The 17,868-nt window shown below is 36.5% G+C and overlaps 1 protein-coding gene across 2 annotated transcripts in view; it reads left to right on the top strand.

Annotated features, from left to right (window-relative positions):
• Window positions 1–17,868, top strand: part of LOC114658262 (UPF0606 protein KIAA1549-like) — a 244,856-nt gene that overhangs the window by 149,564 nt on the left and 77,424 nt on the right. For both annotated transcript variants that reach the window (XM_051935299.1, XM_028810434.2), the window contains exon 8: window positions 2,993–3,138. In XM_051935299.1, coding sequence (XP_051791259.1) covers window positions 2,993–3,138 — 146 coding nt within the window. The remainder of the gene's footprint in view (window positions 1–2,992; window positions 3,139–17,868) is intronic.

The following is a 17,868-nucleotide window of genomic DNA, read 5'->3' as shown; positions in this document are numbered from 1 at the left end:
ACCACTTTTTCAGTTTAATTCATCTGCTTATTACAATTTCAGGGCCACTAGGAGCTGGAGCCTGTCTCCATAGCACTAGCAGAAGGCAGAGCCTAATTCTGGATGAGTATCAATCCATTGAAAGGCTTAATAATGCATATATCAAAATACCTACTTGGGCCCATGTCTCTGGGATGTGGGAGGAAATCAAAAATGGAAAAACATGTTCATTTTACATAATAGTTCATTTATGGATGGGGTTTATTTGCAAAGCACAATGTAAAAACACCTAACATTATCTTAAAAGGCAGCAAAAATGTACAGCATACATATCACTTTATACCATACAGCTTTTCTCTGGTTATATATTCATGAGAAGCCTTTTCATTTGTGCTGATTTCCTAATGTGCCCTTGACCTCCCAATTTCCCTATTGTTATTAAATTTACATTATCTTTCATTTTGTTCTAAGCACTACTCAATACATGCATAAATAAATGTAGCATACCATATTTGTAAAGCAGAATTATATTGGGTTACCTAATACACATTAAGTATGCAGTTTAACCCTTAATTGTACTTTAGAATATGTTATCATGTAAGCATGAATAACAGATTTCATGCTTTTTCTTTTTAATTGGCAGAGTAATCATGTGACTGAGAACTAAATGGCAGAATTCTTGTCTAAACAATGGACAATGAATCGAAAATACAGTATAACATTTTGGGATTGGAAGCCTCAATAAATAGCTGTTACTACTCATTTCTTTGTCCTTTAGTACTATGACTGATTATTAATGCTACACTGTGGCGAGCATAGCCTATTAAATCTCACACTTTGAATCTGTCTCAAATAAGCCATTTCAGGTCAGGTCGGGGAGCATGCACTGGTACAGCGTGCTCCCTTACCACCCACACGAAGAAACAGGATCCTGGTTGGCAACCCCATCCGAGTGCTGCCATGCAGCAGGCGACATCTCAGCACCACACCAGTTCTCTCAAATAAGCAATGGTTGTTTAACTGTTTATTAGTTTATATAAATATTCTATATCATTTTTGTTTTTCTTTTATTGATATCTGATTTTAGTGAAATACACTCCATATTTCTGAAAAAGACATTAAATAAAATTCCACACTAGGAAGAGGAAAGAACTTTTATGTGATGGAGTTGATAAACTGGGGCATGCTAGTCTATCCATTCATACAGAATTGGTGGCTTTGAAGAAATTCAGCCAAGCAACTATGGACTAGTAAGAGACTTTCATGAAATACTCCAGACTGTCAGGTAACACTGTATCACCCTGTGTGAAGAGCATGCAGCCCAGAAGCTGTATTTTTACCCTGCCCTGTCGCCTGAGATTAGCCAAGCAGAGAATGCTCTGGAAGAACCACTTAGAAAGAGTAAGACCAGCTAGATAGAAGCCAGTACAATTTCTCTGGGACAATAAAAAGCCTTCTGGTTATTTGTTGAAGGCAGATAGCTAAAAGGGCAAGGTGACTGCATACTTTTGTGAGCAGATGCAGACTCAAGGGCTTCTGGTGCCATTCAAGACTACTCGCCTAAAGCCTTTTATAGGTAGTGGTGTAGAATTGCACTGCACATATTGAATGGAAAGTCAGTTAGACAGTTTGTTGACCACTCACATTATAGGCAGAGGATCAACCTGTAGATTTAGGACTGGTGGGGCAGCAGGTCTTGGATGCTCTATCTCTGTGTTCTGCCTTTTTGTTTGAAATAAACAGCTTTACTTAACTGGAATGATGCTGCTTCTAGAAAACTAGAAAAAAGATAGAATAGTTTAATAGAAGCAAATCTAAGTGTGTATTATCGTTTAGTAGTATTGCCTGTAGTGACTAAGGCATTGAACTGAAAGCTACTGAAGCAGTGAACAACAAGAGTGAAGTTTCAAGGTTAGGTTGTTATCCTCTCTAATATTGGCGCTGGAGAGTGGAGGCTTGTTGCCTGATGATTAACACATGCAAGTAAGGATTTCACTGTATTCTGTACAAGCAACAGCATTGACAATATAAACCTATAAACCAGCTTGATTTTAATATATCTTTGGACCATGGCAGGGGAAACTTGGGGGTTGGTGGCAGGATTGGCACTCCAGCCACTGTAAAAAAAACCTCACACTGTTCCAGTGTGGTGCTGAGGTGTCATCTCTTGCATGGCTGCACTCGGGTCCTAATCCAGGTGGTTTGTTGTGTGGTGGGTGTGGCAGCGAGCTGTAATCAGCACATTCTCTCAGCCTCCTCCGCCTCCTTGGACTGTTTAGTGTTTTATTTTGAAATGTAGAGACTCCTGGTGATGGTCCCCTGTCACAAAATAGAACTCTCCCATATCTATGAGGTATGATATTCACTGTATACTCTCCAGGGTAGTTTGGGGCCAGAGCCTATCCCAACAGCACAGAATCCTGAACAGGGCACCAGTCATTTGCAGAGTCCACTTTTGTACACATCCACAGATTGGAATTAGAAATTAACATAATTAATGCTTCTTTGTGGATGTGAGAGAAAAATGAAATAACAGAACAGAAAATGCTAGCTATTCACTCTTCCATAGTGCTGACCCCAAAATTGACTTTAATTTAACCTTTTTGAGTGCTTATGTCGATGTGTTTGTTAAAAGTTTAATTTATTTATTGGCAGCATGGAAGGAAAGTATTTAGTATTGCTTATTCATGGATATGGAGTTCTGGCTGACTGCGGACTTGGCTATTGTCATGTCCTTCAAATGTTTTCCTTGGTTTTCTTCTAGTAATTTAGATTGCCTCCACACTCCAATGATATGCATGTTAGATTGATTGGCAACACTATATTGAACTCATATGCGTGAGTATGTTTGCATCTGGAGTTGGTTCTTGTACCTCAGTTCAGCAGGGATAGGCTGAGGTCCGCCATAACCTTGTATAGAAATGAGGTGGTTCAGGAAATGAATTACTGCTATTCATTGCTATTTGTTTTATTTCTTATTTAAGCAATAGTCACACATCTCTCTTGTTTCTAGTTTTGCTTGGAGTACTTGAGCACAGACTTCTAGAGAAAACATTTCAAGCAGAAATGGAACGCAAGTTGGCTTTGCTGCTCGAAGACGTTTTGTTGCCAGTTGGCCGCTGGAAGCGTGCTACAAATGTTGGAAACAACAGTGTGCAGGTAAAACGAACAGATGGAAAATTAAACAAAAGATACGTTCTGAACTATTTCTGTTTAGTTAACAGGTCTCAGTAATATAATGTAAGCATATTTTTATACTTTAGAGCATGTTTCATTTTCAAAGTGTCTTCAGCTTTACACAATGAATTTATTCTTAATAGACATTTACAGTTTTACGATGCACATTTAATTTAATGCCTTAATACACAGGTCTAGGTTTCCACAAAGGAAAGTTATTGACATGCATATATTTGTTATTTAGCAGTGACATTTAAAGGTTTGTAGTCATTTGCTGTTAGACATGTTTTACTCTTTGTTACTGCATGAATCTGTTTATCCTAACACAATCTCTATTCTTTTCTGAGCAGTAGCCTTCCAGAGTTCCAGTAAGTGCCTATGTGAATTCCATTCTACAAATTAGAGTATTTATCAAAAGTAATGATTTACTGTTTATCACAGCAGAACATTTGTATAATTTTTTGAAACATAAGTATTCCGTCAACTTACATGCACAATAACAACCTGGACAATCAGAAGCACTGAATTATTGTGTTTCCAGCTGAACAGGTCTTTAGCTCCTTATCTATATATGAGACATCATCTGTTTGTTTCTCTTACTGCTTAATGTCCGCACTCCTTCTATTCTTGCCTTATATTATGAACCAGCTTCTCATATATCTGTTGCACACATTGGTATTATTTTTTTCTCAAATACTTAGGCTGCTTATTGGAGATTCATTTTTTGGGATGACCCACACCATTAAGGCAAGGTTTACTTTCTTCTGCTTACCTATTTCTCAAGACAGATACTAAAGATCTTTTTTCCCACATCTTACACATATACATATATTGAAATTCTTTTTGTTCTGTAAGTTCTTTTATGTGGAGAAGATGACTTTTGATGCCCTAATTTAAGACTATTTTGGGCAATGTGTTGGTTACCTCTCAGGTAGTGTGTTACAATTATTCCTAATCCTTCTATAGCAGAGTTGAGAGTAACATTGGATGGGATTAAACTATCTAGCGATAAACTCACAGCGATCACCTACACTTCACTGTTAGCATGCTGACTGATTTTGTTTAAATGGAAAACTAATGCATGTTTCAGAACTTTATGGGAAAATAATTTTGCATTTTATCTAAAAGCAGAAAAAAAAAATTTGATTTGCATGGAACAGTGAAAGGTCATGTGAAAAGACAAGTTCCCTTCGAGGATTAGTACAGTGTACCAAAAAACAATGAATAGTGGAATAGTGCATAGTCTTTTTCAAAACTTGGCAAGAATTTATCAAATTTATTCTAAAAGAAGTCTGCTTGGGCTCTTACCTACATTTCAGTTTAGCTTCTGGTGTTTTAATCATGTATAAGTCATTTAATGGTTTTTTTGGTATCAAATGGCTCTCAACATTGGGTAGAATTGGGTTTTAAGTATTGATTGTTTATTAATATATCCTTTATATGTTGCACTGGTTTTATTTATGATTGAATTGTTTGTGTCTTCATATAGCATTGTTCTAATTTAGCAAAAATAAAATTAAATAAAAAACATTACCTGGTTATGTTTCAAAATATCTGTTTGCATTTTTCTTTTTTTTTAATGCCATGATCACTGCTGTATACCTTAATTTATGTCTGATGAGTCTCTGTCCCATTTTCTTTTTAGCCTGGCCACTTTTTTCAAGAAAGACTTTCATATAATGAGCTGATTGAAATAAAAGAGTTGTTCTATTTCATACTGTTTTCACTCTTAACAGCCAGTACGTAGCTCTTGAATTCCCCTCAATAGAAATTTGACATTCAAGATGTGTACAGTCGCTTAGCCATGACTTTGTAAAATGGCACTCATTTGAGAAAATTCTTTTACTCATGAAACTATTTCATGTGATGTGTGCATTTATCTAATACTACACTTCCTTCATGGGTTCAGTGTTGCTTAGAGGAGAAGCAGTGTCTAACTGAGTGCAGAGGAGTCAAAGGTGTGTGTCGTGCTGTGCTCTGCTTTGTTTAGGCCTCTATGCAATTCACTCTGTTATGCACACACGGTAATAAAGATTTTTTTTTTAAAGATAAAGTATTTTTCTGTCTTTCCTCAAAAATCTTAAGATGTTTTGAACCACCAGGGGGTGTACAGCTCCTCAAACCCGAACACGAAAGACACAGAGCCCAGTCTTGCCACACAGCACCCATTTATTTTAAGTGGGAAACCGCTTTTCCTTTGCTCCCCACTACACAGCACAGTATAATATAAAGGACAATCCTTTTCTATCTCTTCCTCTCTCATTCAGTCTTTCCACCTCCACTCCCTCTCCGGCAAGCATTGTCCACCACCTCCCAACTCTGGCTGTCTGAGTTATGGCAGCTAGCTCCTTTTATATTCCACAATCTCCTTCCGGCTGCACTTCCGGGTGTGGCAGCAGCCCTGCAGAGGAGGGCTCAGCCGCTCTCCATGCACCCCCTGGCGGTGGCCATGGGCCCCAGCAGGGTTGAGCTTCCATGCTCCAAACCTGTGACACTGTAACACGCCCTTTGTCACCCCAGGGGAGGTATTGCCCCATGCACGCACCTTCCCCCAGTCCTTCCATTATGGAGGCGGCCCAGCCATGTAAGAATCCCGGCTGTCCGTTACGTTACACTGTGTATTTGATGTATGCTCAATTCTTGAAAAAATGAACTATTTGACTTTTTTCTATTTTCCTCATTTATGATCCAAAATTAAATAAAGTGTTTAAGTACAGACAGAAAATTTATCAGTGTTGTATTTTCTGTGTATGGTAGCTAGTTGCCTGGCTGGCAAAAAAGTTGTCCCTAATAAAAGGACAACTTAATATTCATAAAGACGATAAAAATCCCATATTTGAGACCTCTACTGGTGGCTGGAGATCACATCTAACATCCAGCTGGGATAAGCAGGAGGTGAATTGAAAGGTGTTTATGGCAGAGGAGGATGCTTTAGTCTGAAGTACATCCTAATCCTCATTTTTTGGGGGGACAGCAGTAATAAGCCTGAACTGAGGTACAACATAAATTTGTTTACATTTTAACCGATTTAGGGAGAAGCTCATTAAAAATGTCATTGCAAATACAGTAATAAAGTCCTGCCCCATCAATTGTATCAGTGGTAATATTACTACAGTATGTCACTTGTAATGCCTTGAGCTGTGTTACACTACATTGTAAACCTCTTACATTGTCATGAAGCTTACATTGAGAGGTGTTTTATTACTTATACATGGATTTATTAATTGATTTTGATGTTGCTGTAAACCATGAATACACCATACGCTCTCTCTCTTTCTCTGTCTCACGCTGCCAGACATTTTTGAGTTCACCCAGGCTGAACCATTTCCCTACCTCAAAGAGTGGCTTCACCTTCCTGCTGCCAGCCTCCGTTAGGCACCTTGTATGACATACATGAAGGCTGGTGGTCTTCGGTCACACAGGTTCCAAATACACCAAATAATAATTACTATTTCAAACACCTGTTTGACTTACTGTAAATGTTATTAAATAAGCATCACCTTTAAATTTCAGAAATATTATGTTAGTAGTGCTATCCTTTGTAGTGCAGATGAGTTTGATACAATATGAACTGAATGTTAAAAAGTATCTTGTGTATTGACACACTGTTATAGCAGGGTCTTTTTAAATCACCCTTTCATTTATTAGTTTCCGCTTGAAATCTCTTTTCTGCCAGGGCTCTACTAGCTTTTGAATGAATTGCATGCATTATGCCTTCTTCCAGCACCTGCCGGCACAGTGGCATAATTAAGGGACAATTGGTTTGTAACGATGGCAACGGGTCTATCCACTGGGAGGTTTCGATTGAAAAATGTCAGTTTGAACTGCTGTTTGCATTAAAAAGAAGTAAGGACAGCATATCAATTATCAGAAACTTCAGGAGTTCATCACATGATAAATTAAGGCTGTTTTAGAAAACCGTAATTGAGCTCCATGAAAAATAGGTTTTAACCATCCATTCATTATTTTACAAATCATTCAATTAAAAATTTCAGTGTGCTATTTGCGTTGACTGAAAAATATGCTTGTGTGTTTAAGTTATTTTAGGCATTGCTTTTCATTCAGCTTGTAAATGATAAGCAATTAAAGGATCATGCATCTTTGATTTCTTTTTTGTATTTATTATATTTTTTACACTTTTTAACACATCATTTTATCAAAATAAGTAGCTCTTAACAAGCTGGATTGTATTTTTTTCGTTCAGTTTACATTTTATTTCTTGATGTGTTTCTCTATAAATGCCATACTGTACACTGTTAGATTTAGGTATGCATATGCACTAACAGTCAACTGTTAAGAAATACAAGCAGAAAGGGAAACCATCCTTTTACAGCATGGGTGATCAGGTAACTGCCAGCTCTTGCATCTTCCAAGTAAAAAACACAGCAGAGGCAAAGTCAATAGCAAATGAGTCTGTTTATGTATTGTTTGAGATTAAGCCGTTTACAATCATAGTGTATGACAGTAATAGAAATCAGTTGTGAATTTCATTTAAGTTTTTATCAGGCAGTAGCCCTTGTTTTAAGAGCCATAGCATGCCATTCAATGTAAATTTTGACATTGCTATTTTTTTTAATTTATGAGCAACCAAAATTACAATACCTACAGTGTTTTAGATATAAATGTTAACAGTTCACCTGGAATATTAGATCACAGCTATTTTTGTCACAACATTGCTGAACAGGTGAACAGAAATTCTGCAGCCAATAGACAGAAATTGCTATCTTGTCTGGTTTATTGATGAAGGGGAATTAGGTAAAGCTTATATGGATATACTGTTATTTCCACGGGCAGAAATTTAGAGACACATCCTTTTAGGTACTTAGCCTTCATCAGGAATGTGCCTAAAAAAGAAAACAAATAGATATATAAGATTCGAATTTGGGCACAAATCAAGGGGAGATGAAAGAATCAAAGAGGCACAGCAGATTTGAAAGGCAGCCTTTAAGGGAGAAAGGTTAGTCAGTTGTTCAATGGAATTGAAATTTGTGAGCTAAATTTGAGAAGGTTATCTTGTCCTGTTTTTTTTTTTGTTTAAAAGTGCCTTTAAAAACCAATGAAAGAACGCAAATAGAAAGATCAGCATGGGTATGTGAAGGGATACAAAGCATTTCACAGTGGACTTAGTGAGGCCTTTGATCTTGACAGCTCATGCATGTTTCCAGAAAAGATCTGAAAACTGCCTCCTGTTTCACCTATGTAGATTGCTGGACCCTTTTCACAAGAATATAGATAGTGAGGTTTTTGGATAAGCAATAAACTATGTTATGTAATGTTAAATGTTTTAATTGATTTATTTGTATGTTAGAAAAAGTAAGTTGATTATAAAATAATTTGAATAAACTATAATAGAATCCTTTCTGAATATACAGCCATTTTTTGCTATGCTAAATAATTTATAGGCAATTAGTCAGATTGCTTCTTGGCACAGTATGTCCTAGGAAAGAGAAGTCTTGTACCGTATGCTGTCTTTATGGAAATGATTTTTGGCGCTCATGATGCTGTCATTTATTCATGAAAATTCTTATTTAGCACACCCATCACCTGACAAAACCTTTCAGGAATGTCAATTTCTCAAAACTGTTTTTTTCAATAAAGTTTTGTGAGCTTCAAGACAGAAATCAATCCTAGACTGAGTGCCAATCTTTGGCAGATCCATTTCCGTCCACACACTCACATTGGGCCAGTTCCAAAAAGAAAAACTGAAGAAAAAAGAAACTGAATATCTAAAGCTACTTTTACAAATTGAAAATGGCAGAGAGCTACTTCTATTCTCATAGCTTATTTCAACCCAAACAACCTGAATAAGCTTGTTTTGTCTGAACATTTACAAATGTTGGTGTCCACAACTCACATTTTGCATTAAAACATCACAAAAAATATTTAGTTCACCTGCAAGTGCATTTTGATGTCTGTACGCATTTTCTAGTGTATCTCACACTATTGAATTAAAACATGAATGCTGTCAAAACAAAACAATGCAATTCCAAATACATAGATATTACTTATTCATTTGTTATTTTATTCCATATCACTGTTTCACTTCACAAGAGTATTCACGTGTCCAGTTGCATGTGTGATGTGTTTTTTAGTTAATGAGATGACTGGCACTGCATGGAGTCAACAAGAGAGGTGTATGGTGGAGTGTAGCCACTTAGGTTCACTCTTATGGAGTCATTTAAATGCTCATCCGTTAGTCTTGTTCTGAACTTTGATTTCATGACATTTATGTCAAAAGGCAGACTCAAAGAGGTATGTAGACCCAAACAAAGTAGACATTTTCAGAGCTGCTTGGTGAAAATTCTTATAGTTATCTGGCTCTACTAAGCTCCAGAAATGCTGAGAATGCTGTTGAGACTTTAACTGCACATTATTTTGAAGGTTTACTAATATATAATATATAAAATCCAATGTCTCTCTGTCTGTATGTCTGTCTGCTTTTCACAAGAGAACTACTTAATGGATTTAGATTGAGTTTTTTTCTACAATTTCCTTGAACATTCTGGTTGATTTTGCGACTTTTCTCATTTCGCTATGTATCATAGTTCGCTTGCAGTACCGATTTATTTGCGCAAATCCGAGATCCACACAGCAGGCCGGGGGGAGGGGCCTTCCTCACTCACTTGCCATCTTCGGGGCATGTTCCTTAACTCCGCTTAGCTAGTGAACGAGAGAACAATTGAATTCAACATTGTTTGATATTTAAAATATAGTGTTAACTTTAACGTTGAAGAATTAACGTTGTTAAGATGAATATCCTTCCTAAACTTCTTTTTTTATTTCAAAACATTCCAATATATATCAATAAATTATTTTTTAAGCAATTAGATTCAACAATAACCTCATTCATTTGGAACTCAAAACACCCACGTATCCGAAGAGCAACCCTACAAAGACCTCAGGCAGAAGGTGGCATGGCTCTACCTAATTTTCAGTTTTATTACTGGGCAGCAAACATACAAGCCATAAAAACCTGGACACAAGTAAATGAACATACACAGGCCTGGTCCGTAATAGAAATAAAATCCTGTAGCACTTCTTTATACTCCCTGCTCTGCTCTCCAATTAATGCAAGTTATCGCAAATATACTAATAACCCAATTGTGCTTTACTCACTTTGAATATGGAACCAACTTAGAAAGCATTTTAAGATAGAAAATCTTTTATCGGTGGCACCTTTGCAAGAAAACCACCTCTTTCAACCCTCGCAAACATATCCAGTTTTTAATACCTGGAAAAGTTTTGGGATTAAAATGCTCAGAGATCTTTATATAGACAACATATTTGCATCTTTTGAACAATTACGTTCAAAATTCAACCTCCCAGCTACACATTTCTTTCACTATCTTCAAATTAGAAATTTTGTTAAACAGAAATTGCCCGATTTTCCCCACCTCGCACCCTCCACAATGCTGGAAAAAATACTGCTCAACGCAGAGGAATCAAACACTATTTCCGTAATATATAAAATCCTATTAGAGTCCCTACCTTTCAAAGATCTGAAAGGACATTGGGAAGAAGATCTCTTAATCAATATATCAGAAAAGGAGTGGAAGGTAGCAAAGCAGAGAATTCACTCGAGCTCCATATGTGCAAAGCATAGAATTATTCAACTAAAAATTATATATCGAGCTCATCTGTCTCGCTTAAAACTGTCCAAAATGTTTCCAGGGCAAGATCCAACCTGCGAACGCTGCAACCAAGCTCCTGCCTCACTGGGTCACATGTTTTGGGCCTGCACCAAACTAACATCATTTTTGGACAAAAATTTTCAAGTGCCTTTCAGACAGCCTTGGGATCACAATCCCTCCTAACCCACTAACAGTTGTGTTCGGTGTTCTTCCAGATGGACTTGAAGTGGAAAAGGACAAGCAAACGGTGATTGCATTCACTACACTTTTGGCACGCAGACTTATTCTGTTAAATTGGAAGAATCCTAACTCTCCTCTGATAAGTCAGTGGGAAGGAAACCGATGTTTTATATTATTTGAAATTGGAAAAAATCAAATTCTCAGTTAGAGTATCTGTACAAAATTTTTTTAAAACCTAGCAGGATCTGATCAATATTTTTTTAGAATAAGAGAAATAACTATTACCACATTTAATTCCCTTCTCCATCTCTTATTTACATATATATTTATTTCTCTCTTTCCTTTGCTTATTGTTGTCTTATTAAAAAGCCCTAAGCAATTTTCCTTTAGCTAAGCTCTCCTTCTCAGGGGTGGGGTTTGATTTGTCTTTAATTTGTTTGGTTATAAATTGATCTATTTGTATGGAATGATTCCAATAAAAATTAATAAAATATAAAAAAAAAAAAAATGTTAGGTCTTGATGAGTTTGAGTACGGATATTCTCTTAAGTGTATGCCACACTGAAAAGACAGATTGCAGTTCTGATTGTGGATAGTGATATGATTTTTTGGAAAGATCGCCCACCCCTAATTTGACTAATCAAGTTTTCAAATTTATGTTGGATTCATAAATCCTCTTGGAGAGCTACTTGGAAAGAGGTTGCGAGCTACCGGTAGCTCATGAGCGACCTGTTGGAGACCCCTGATCTAGAGAATGCCCAAGCAGATACAGAGTGAATCTGCAAACTCCACATTGATGGTGACAGGTTTGTAATTTAAACCACTGTCCCTCAACATTGTTCCAGCATCAGTAGGTGAAAAGCAACACCAACATATTCTGTGCTGGATATCAGTTCATACGCATTAGGCTTACATACACACCCACACTCATTTACACTGGGTTAAACATGGATAGATCAGGGAAACCAGAAAATTTCTAGAGCTTGCCTGGGACAATCAGGAGGCAGAGCCTTAAAGCCTTAAAGTTCACCCTATAATTCCAGACCACTGAACCTAGTATGTAGGGTAAAATATATAACAGTGGAACAAAGATGAAGTGTTGTTGTCCATGGCAGAGCCCAGGAGTTGGTGTTCATGGCACAGTTTAATCACAATATTTTCTAAAAGGAAAACAAAAAATAAAAGATAATAAGGTTATAATAGTGCCTCTCTCAACCTGGCACAAGAGCTTCCAGGACACAGATACATGGTGCTTAGATGCTGGGTCACTACTGACTTCCAGTCTTTAGTGGTTTTAATACTAGCTGCAGTGAAAGAGACAGGACTTCAGGTGAGGTGGTGACACCATACTTCTCTCAGTTTTCTACCTCTGTTCTAAAGGGGTAAAGGGAAAGGCAGTTAACTCCAGCGTCACATCAGTCTCACTCCCAGTCATTCCTACCTGCATAGAGTCCCCAGGAACTCTCTGGACACTTGTGTCTGAAAGTGATGATGGGCTTTAATAGGTTTAGATTTTTTATGGGCTCCCTATAGTTCTTGAGCCTAGAAAAACTTAAAGAGGTTGACCAGAATAATAACAATAACAAAAATGTTTGGTTAAAGATTACTGGTATTTTTCTGAGAGAATTTTACACAAGATTTCAGTTAATGAGAGCTTAAAAAGAGGAGTCAAGGAGTACATCAGGTAAGCACATTTGTGTTTTCTGGCAAGTAAAATAAAGTTCTGTATTTTAGTACATTCTTGTTTATCTTCGAGCTGGAGAGTGATAACATGTTGGATGTTGGTTGCACTTCACAATGCTACTTTGTACTACTTCTGCTACAACAACAATTTATATGGCACATTTTCACACAGAATTACAGCTTAATGTGTTCTACAAATAACAATAGAGATGTTACAAACGAGAGAAAAAGAAAAAAAGTCTCATTTAGTTACTGTATAGTGGCAAAATTCAATTTCCGAGTTGAAAATATATTTTCTGTTCATGTAATCGGGATAGGTGAGGGAAAACAGAGCAGCAATAGGTGTATACTGACAATGACATGTAGGAAAAATGCACACAATAGCAAATGCACTTAATGTTGTTTAAACATTTAAGGTAAGGTAAGGTAAACCCCCCTTGGTAATAATTTCTCCATTACTTATACAGTACATACACTGTAAATATAATTCCAGTTGTGTTATACTATATAAGTATACCGTGAATTAATGATTTTATTACTGAAAAGATATTTGTATTTATTGGAAACATTTTTATATAAAAATCATAAAAGTGAAATCAAGAAACTACAGTAAAACAAAAACATATAATGTGAGAAGAAGGAGTTATACCAAATGAAAATACAAAATCATTTAAATAAAAGCGTAACTGAACTGTGAAATTCCTCACAAAACATGAAAGTGGCATCTGTCCTTATTCCATTGTTAACTGTTGCAGGAGGTGATTAAGCTGGAAATATCTTGATGTAGATGCCTAGACCTGTTCAGGGGAATCTTACCTTAGTATTCTTAGCTGCATTTAATAAAATTATTTTAAGCCTACAGTTTAACCATTTTTATGAAGACTGATTATTTGTTGTACTACAATATATGACCTAAAAATTTTGTACTTGTGTTATACACATTAAACAGGAAGAAAGAGACTTAAAGGAGATCTTCTGCATTTATTTAATCTCACGATTTCATGGACTTTGTAAATGTAAGTCAAGTGGTGCTCAGTTTTTGGCTGAGCCCCATGTTGTTCTTTTTTTTTGTTTCCCTGTAACTTGTATTCATTTACTTTCGTATTCTAAGGTTTTCATAGCCACTTTTTTTCCTGAGACCTTGGATATTGCCACCTAATGTTTGACCTAGTCTGATTCTTGCTTGTACTGTAGAACATAAGGCTTGAACAACATAAGGCATCCCAACAAGAGTGTGGTGTAAACACTATGTAGTGGCATAAGTACTCACTGTGCCACATTACCCATAATGTGGGCACATTAGCCTTAATTGAATTTCAAAGTAAATGAGTTTTGAAAGATGTGACCTGCCCGGGTTAATTTTATAATGGTGAAATATAATACTATTTGAATCAGACAACTTTTCCACAAAATTCCTGGGTGCTTTGATAATTTATCAGAAAATGTAATAAGTAAACCATAAGGAAAACAAAAATATACTATGCTAAACAATTAAAAAAGTGTCTGAATCTTGGCAAGAACTGGGATTCTGTCCATGGGGAGTATTGCTTTTCTCAGTTGGTTTGTTTTCCTCACCATAGTAACAGCTCTGGTTACTTAATTAGGCGATTCCTGATAATCATGTGTGCTGTGGGCATTTTTGAATTAGGTGGACCCTCTGTAGATGTGAAGTCAACTTCACCACTGAAGGATTTGTTGAATTTACATTTTTCTAATCAGACATTTGAAAAATACAGGCTATGTATGTTCAAATGATAAATGTAAGAGCATCAAGATGGTCATAGGTTCACCTATTTTTTTCTAAAACAGGTCTCACAGTGTAATGTGGCTTAATATCTGATCTTAAATACAATTTGGATTTTTCAGTACTTCACTGCAATTGCAGTATATTTGGCATTAGAAGGAGGCAGAAATAGTACTGTCATTGGCAGTACACAGGAACATTACAGCATTTCTGCCATATAGCCTTAAATTTTGTGATACACACTGTACATTTTATACAAATTGCAAATGCAATGTTTTGTAATTACTCTTTTGATTTCTGATGTGTTTATATAAGTCTTTTCTTTAATGTAAGTAATATCTTTATTGTTTCCAGTCTACGGCATAACCTTTTATAAGAAAGACATTAAAGGATATGTTTATAGTCATGGTATGTATGAACCTGCCACATAAAATTGTGTACAAAAGGAATAATTTTTTGTAAATTTAAAAATATTCCTTGTCTGTTCTTGCAACTTGCAATGGAGCTGAAGGGTACATAGGTCCATAGGTGATAGAAAAAGTCTTAAAACCTACCGAATATGTCAATTTTTCAAGCCTAAAATGTTATTGAGTATAGAGCTGTGTCTTGAGATAACATATGTATTGCAAAACAGTGTATCCTTGTCATTTTAAGGAAGAAAAAAGAAAAAAACAAACATTTCTTTGATACTTGTTGTGTTACCAGCTGTGCAGTTCACTTTAGTTTACTTTGTCCTCCTCCATGGTGACCTTTCAGTCTGAGGGGCGCGGATTCACCTTGAACAGCAATCGCCAAGTACCATTATTGATATTATTGAATGCTGATGCCCAGACATGGATTGCAGTCTCTGTTCTGTAGACAGCTAGATTAGAAGAAGACTATAGGGAGCAGAGCTTGTACAATTTAACTGTGAACTGTAATTAGCACCTTCACCTTTAAATCCAGCCCAAAGATTCACTACTTTAGTCTGGTATACCTTACTTATAGCAGATGATTGGACCGTTCACATTGCAGGTATGTTTCTTATGTGCTCAAAAGTAAAACCTTGCAGATCATTTTTCCCATTTATTCATCACTTTCAAAATATTGTTACGATGCATATATTACAGAACATTACAGTAATGCAATAATACAACTCCATCAGACAGTTATGATCAGTTATCTCCCACTATTGAACTATTACTGACACTCTTGTATTCTGTTTGTCTTACCAATTTCTTCTCATTTCAAAGAAAATAACAGGACAATTTTGATAGGTGTAGAACTTATGATTTACCTTGAAAACTTTTGATGTGGTACCCCATGAGAGCCTTATCATCGAACTACAAGCAACTAACTCATGGTGCATTTTTCAGTTAGGTACAAAATTTCCTTAGGCAGTTAATATGAAAAACATGGTCCTGTGAAGTTCAGTCATTGACTGAATGCTCCATTTAATTTATATAATTGATTTAGATAAATATATAACACTCAAGTTGATTATATTTGTAGCAACACCTAATTTACATGGATCAGCAGACACCCTTCCATCAACAACATCCCTATAATATGGATATATGCAAAATTCTTATCTTAGGAGAATACATGACCTAAAACATACAGTGTAAATCAATAATAACTCAGTGAAAAGTTCTGAAACAATTCCTGAGCACTCTCTGTGTATTTTCAATGTGTTCTCCTCATGACAGACCAGGTGCATATGCAGTAAAGTAGAAAATACAATCTCGGTTCTTCCTGTAAATTTTTATATTGTTTATCAAGACTCTACTGTCAATAATTTGTATTAAACACTCAGAATTCTTGAGTGCTAACAACAAAGGAACATAAGTTCAGCAATACAATGTGCAGATGGACGTGCAAGAGAAAAGTATGGAGAATCTGCCTTCAGTACTTTGCGCTGAAAAATTGTGTGGAAGGCAGAGCATACATATAGGTAGCACCTTTCAAAAGACACTAATTGCATAGAAGTTAGAGCCATGTATTGCAAAACATACTACTGTATGTGATTTTTTGACTTTGTATTTAGAATACCAAGTGAACTGAATATTTATCATGCCCATCCATAACAGATACATGTATAAGCCACCCATTAGAGTTACTGAACTTGAACATTGACTTTACAGTTTTTTATCTGCTTGCTTCGCTTGCCAACCCCCCAGCCGACGCTACGCGGCAGCCACTTCGCGTCTCTGCTGCTCACGTATGTGGATTTCACTTTCACCAAACAACAAATCTTTTGATTCTCGCGGATAGGCCTCTTCATTGGAAAGAAACAGTACTTTTCCCTGATGGCAACACGAATTAGACGATCTACAACTTTCCAACTTAAAGTTTAAAGCCAAACAATATCTACATACTTCTCTCTTATCACCTATGTCCATATATTTGATCTTTTTTCACTGTTCCGTTATTTCATCGAGTAATAATTTCTGTTTGTTTGTGCTAATGCTATCTTTACTATAAGCTTTTTGGGACTTTAAAGTTTTAGTACTTTCATAATCTCTAACCTGCTCTGCATGTGTATCGTGCCCACGTTTTAGAACCTCTTTATAACATTCTTCTTTGTCTTCTACTCTTTGTCTTTTATTTCTGACCTCGCTTGGAGCTGAGAGTGCAGGAACTGTGTCTGACAATAGCATTCAAACGAATGAGAAGTGAGTGGACCATGGACACACCAGCCACTTCGCATCTTTGCTGCTCGCGTATGTGGATTTCACTTTCACCAAACAACAAATCTTTTAATTCTTGTGGATACGCCTCTTCATTGGGAAGAAACACTACTTTTCCCTGATGGCAACACGAATTAGACGATCTACAAGTCTCCGACTTAAAGTTTAAAGCTGAACAATAACTACATACTTCTGTCATATCACCTAAGTCCATATACAGTATTCTATCTCTTTTCACTGTTCCGTTATTTCACCGAGTAATAATTTCCATTTGGTAGCGCTAATGCAATCTTTTCTATAAGTTTTTGAGACTTTCGAATTTTTTTCGAGTACTTTCATAATCTCTAACCTACTCTGTTTGTGTATCGTGCCAACATTTTTGAACCTCTTTACAACGTTCTACTTTGTCTTCTACTTATTGTTCTTTATTTTTCACCCTGCTTGGAGTTGAGAGTACAGGATCTGTGTCTGACAATAGCATTCACACGAATGAGAAGTGATTGGACCATGGGCATGATTGTAAATATTTGAGAGGAGTGCGGGACTTGTCAAAATGTCTTGGCAAAAAGTCTCGTCTCACGGGACCTAAAATTATCTCTCACAGGAGTTGACATTATCTCAGAGAAAAGTCTCATCCCAGGATTTTCTTTGATAGCAGTGGGCAGATAAGACCCCCAGAGACGCTTCTTATCACAATGTGGTAGAACCAGCCTTTGGCTAAAAGTATTCCGAGAGAGCGCCTCCTGGAGGGGGTGGAGAGCAGTTTTCAAGATGGCATGCAATTTTGCCACCATCCTCTTTTTCAA

This window comes from Erpetoichthys calabaricus, chromosome 1 (assembly GCF_900747795.2).
Source record: "Erpetoichthys calabaricus chromosome 1, fErpCal1.3, whole genome shotgun sequence".
NCBI lineage: Eukaryota > Metazoa > Chordata > Cladistia > Polypteriformes > Polypteridae > Erpetoichthys > Erpetoichthys calabaricus.
Note: the sequence above shows the minus strand (reverse complement) of the source record. Positions and strands in the feature narration are given on the sequence as shown.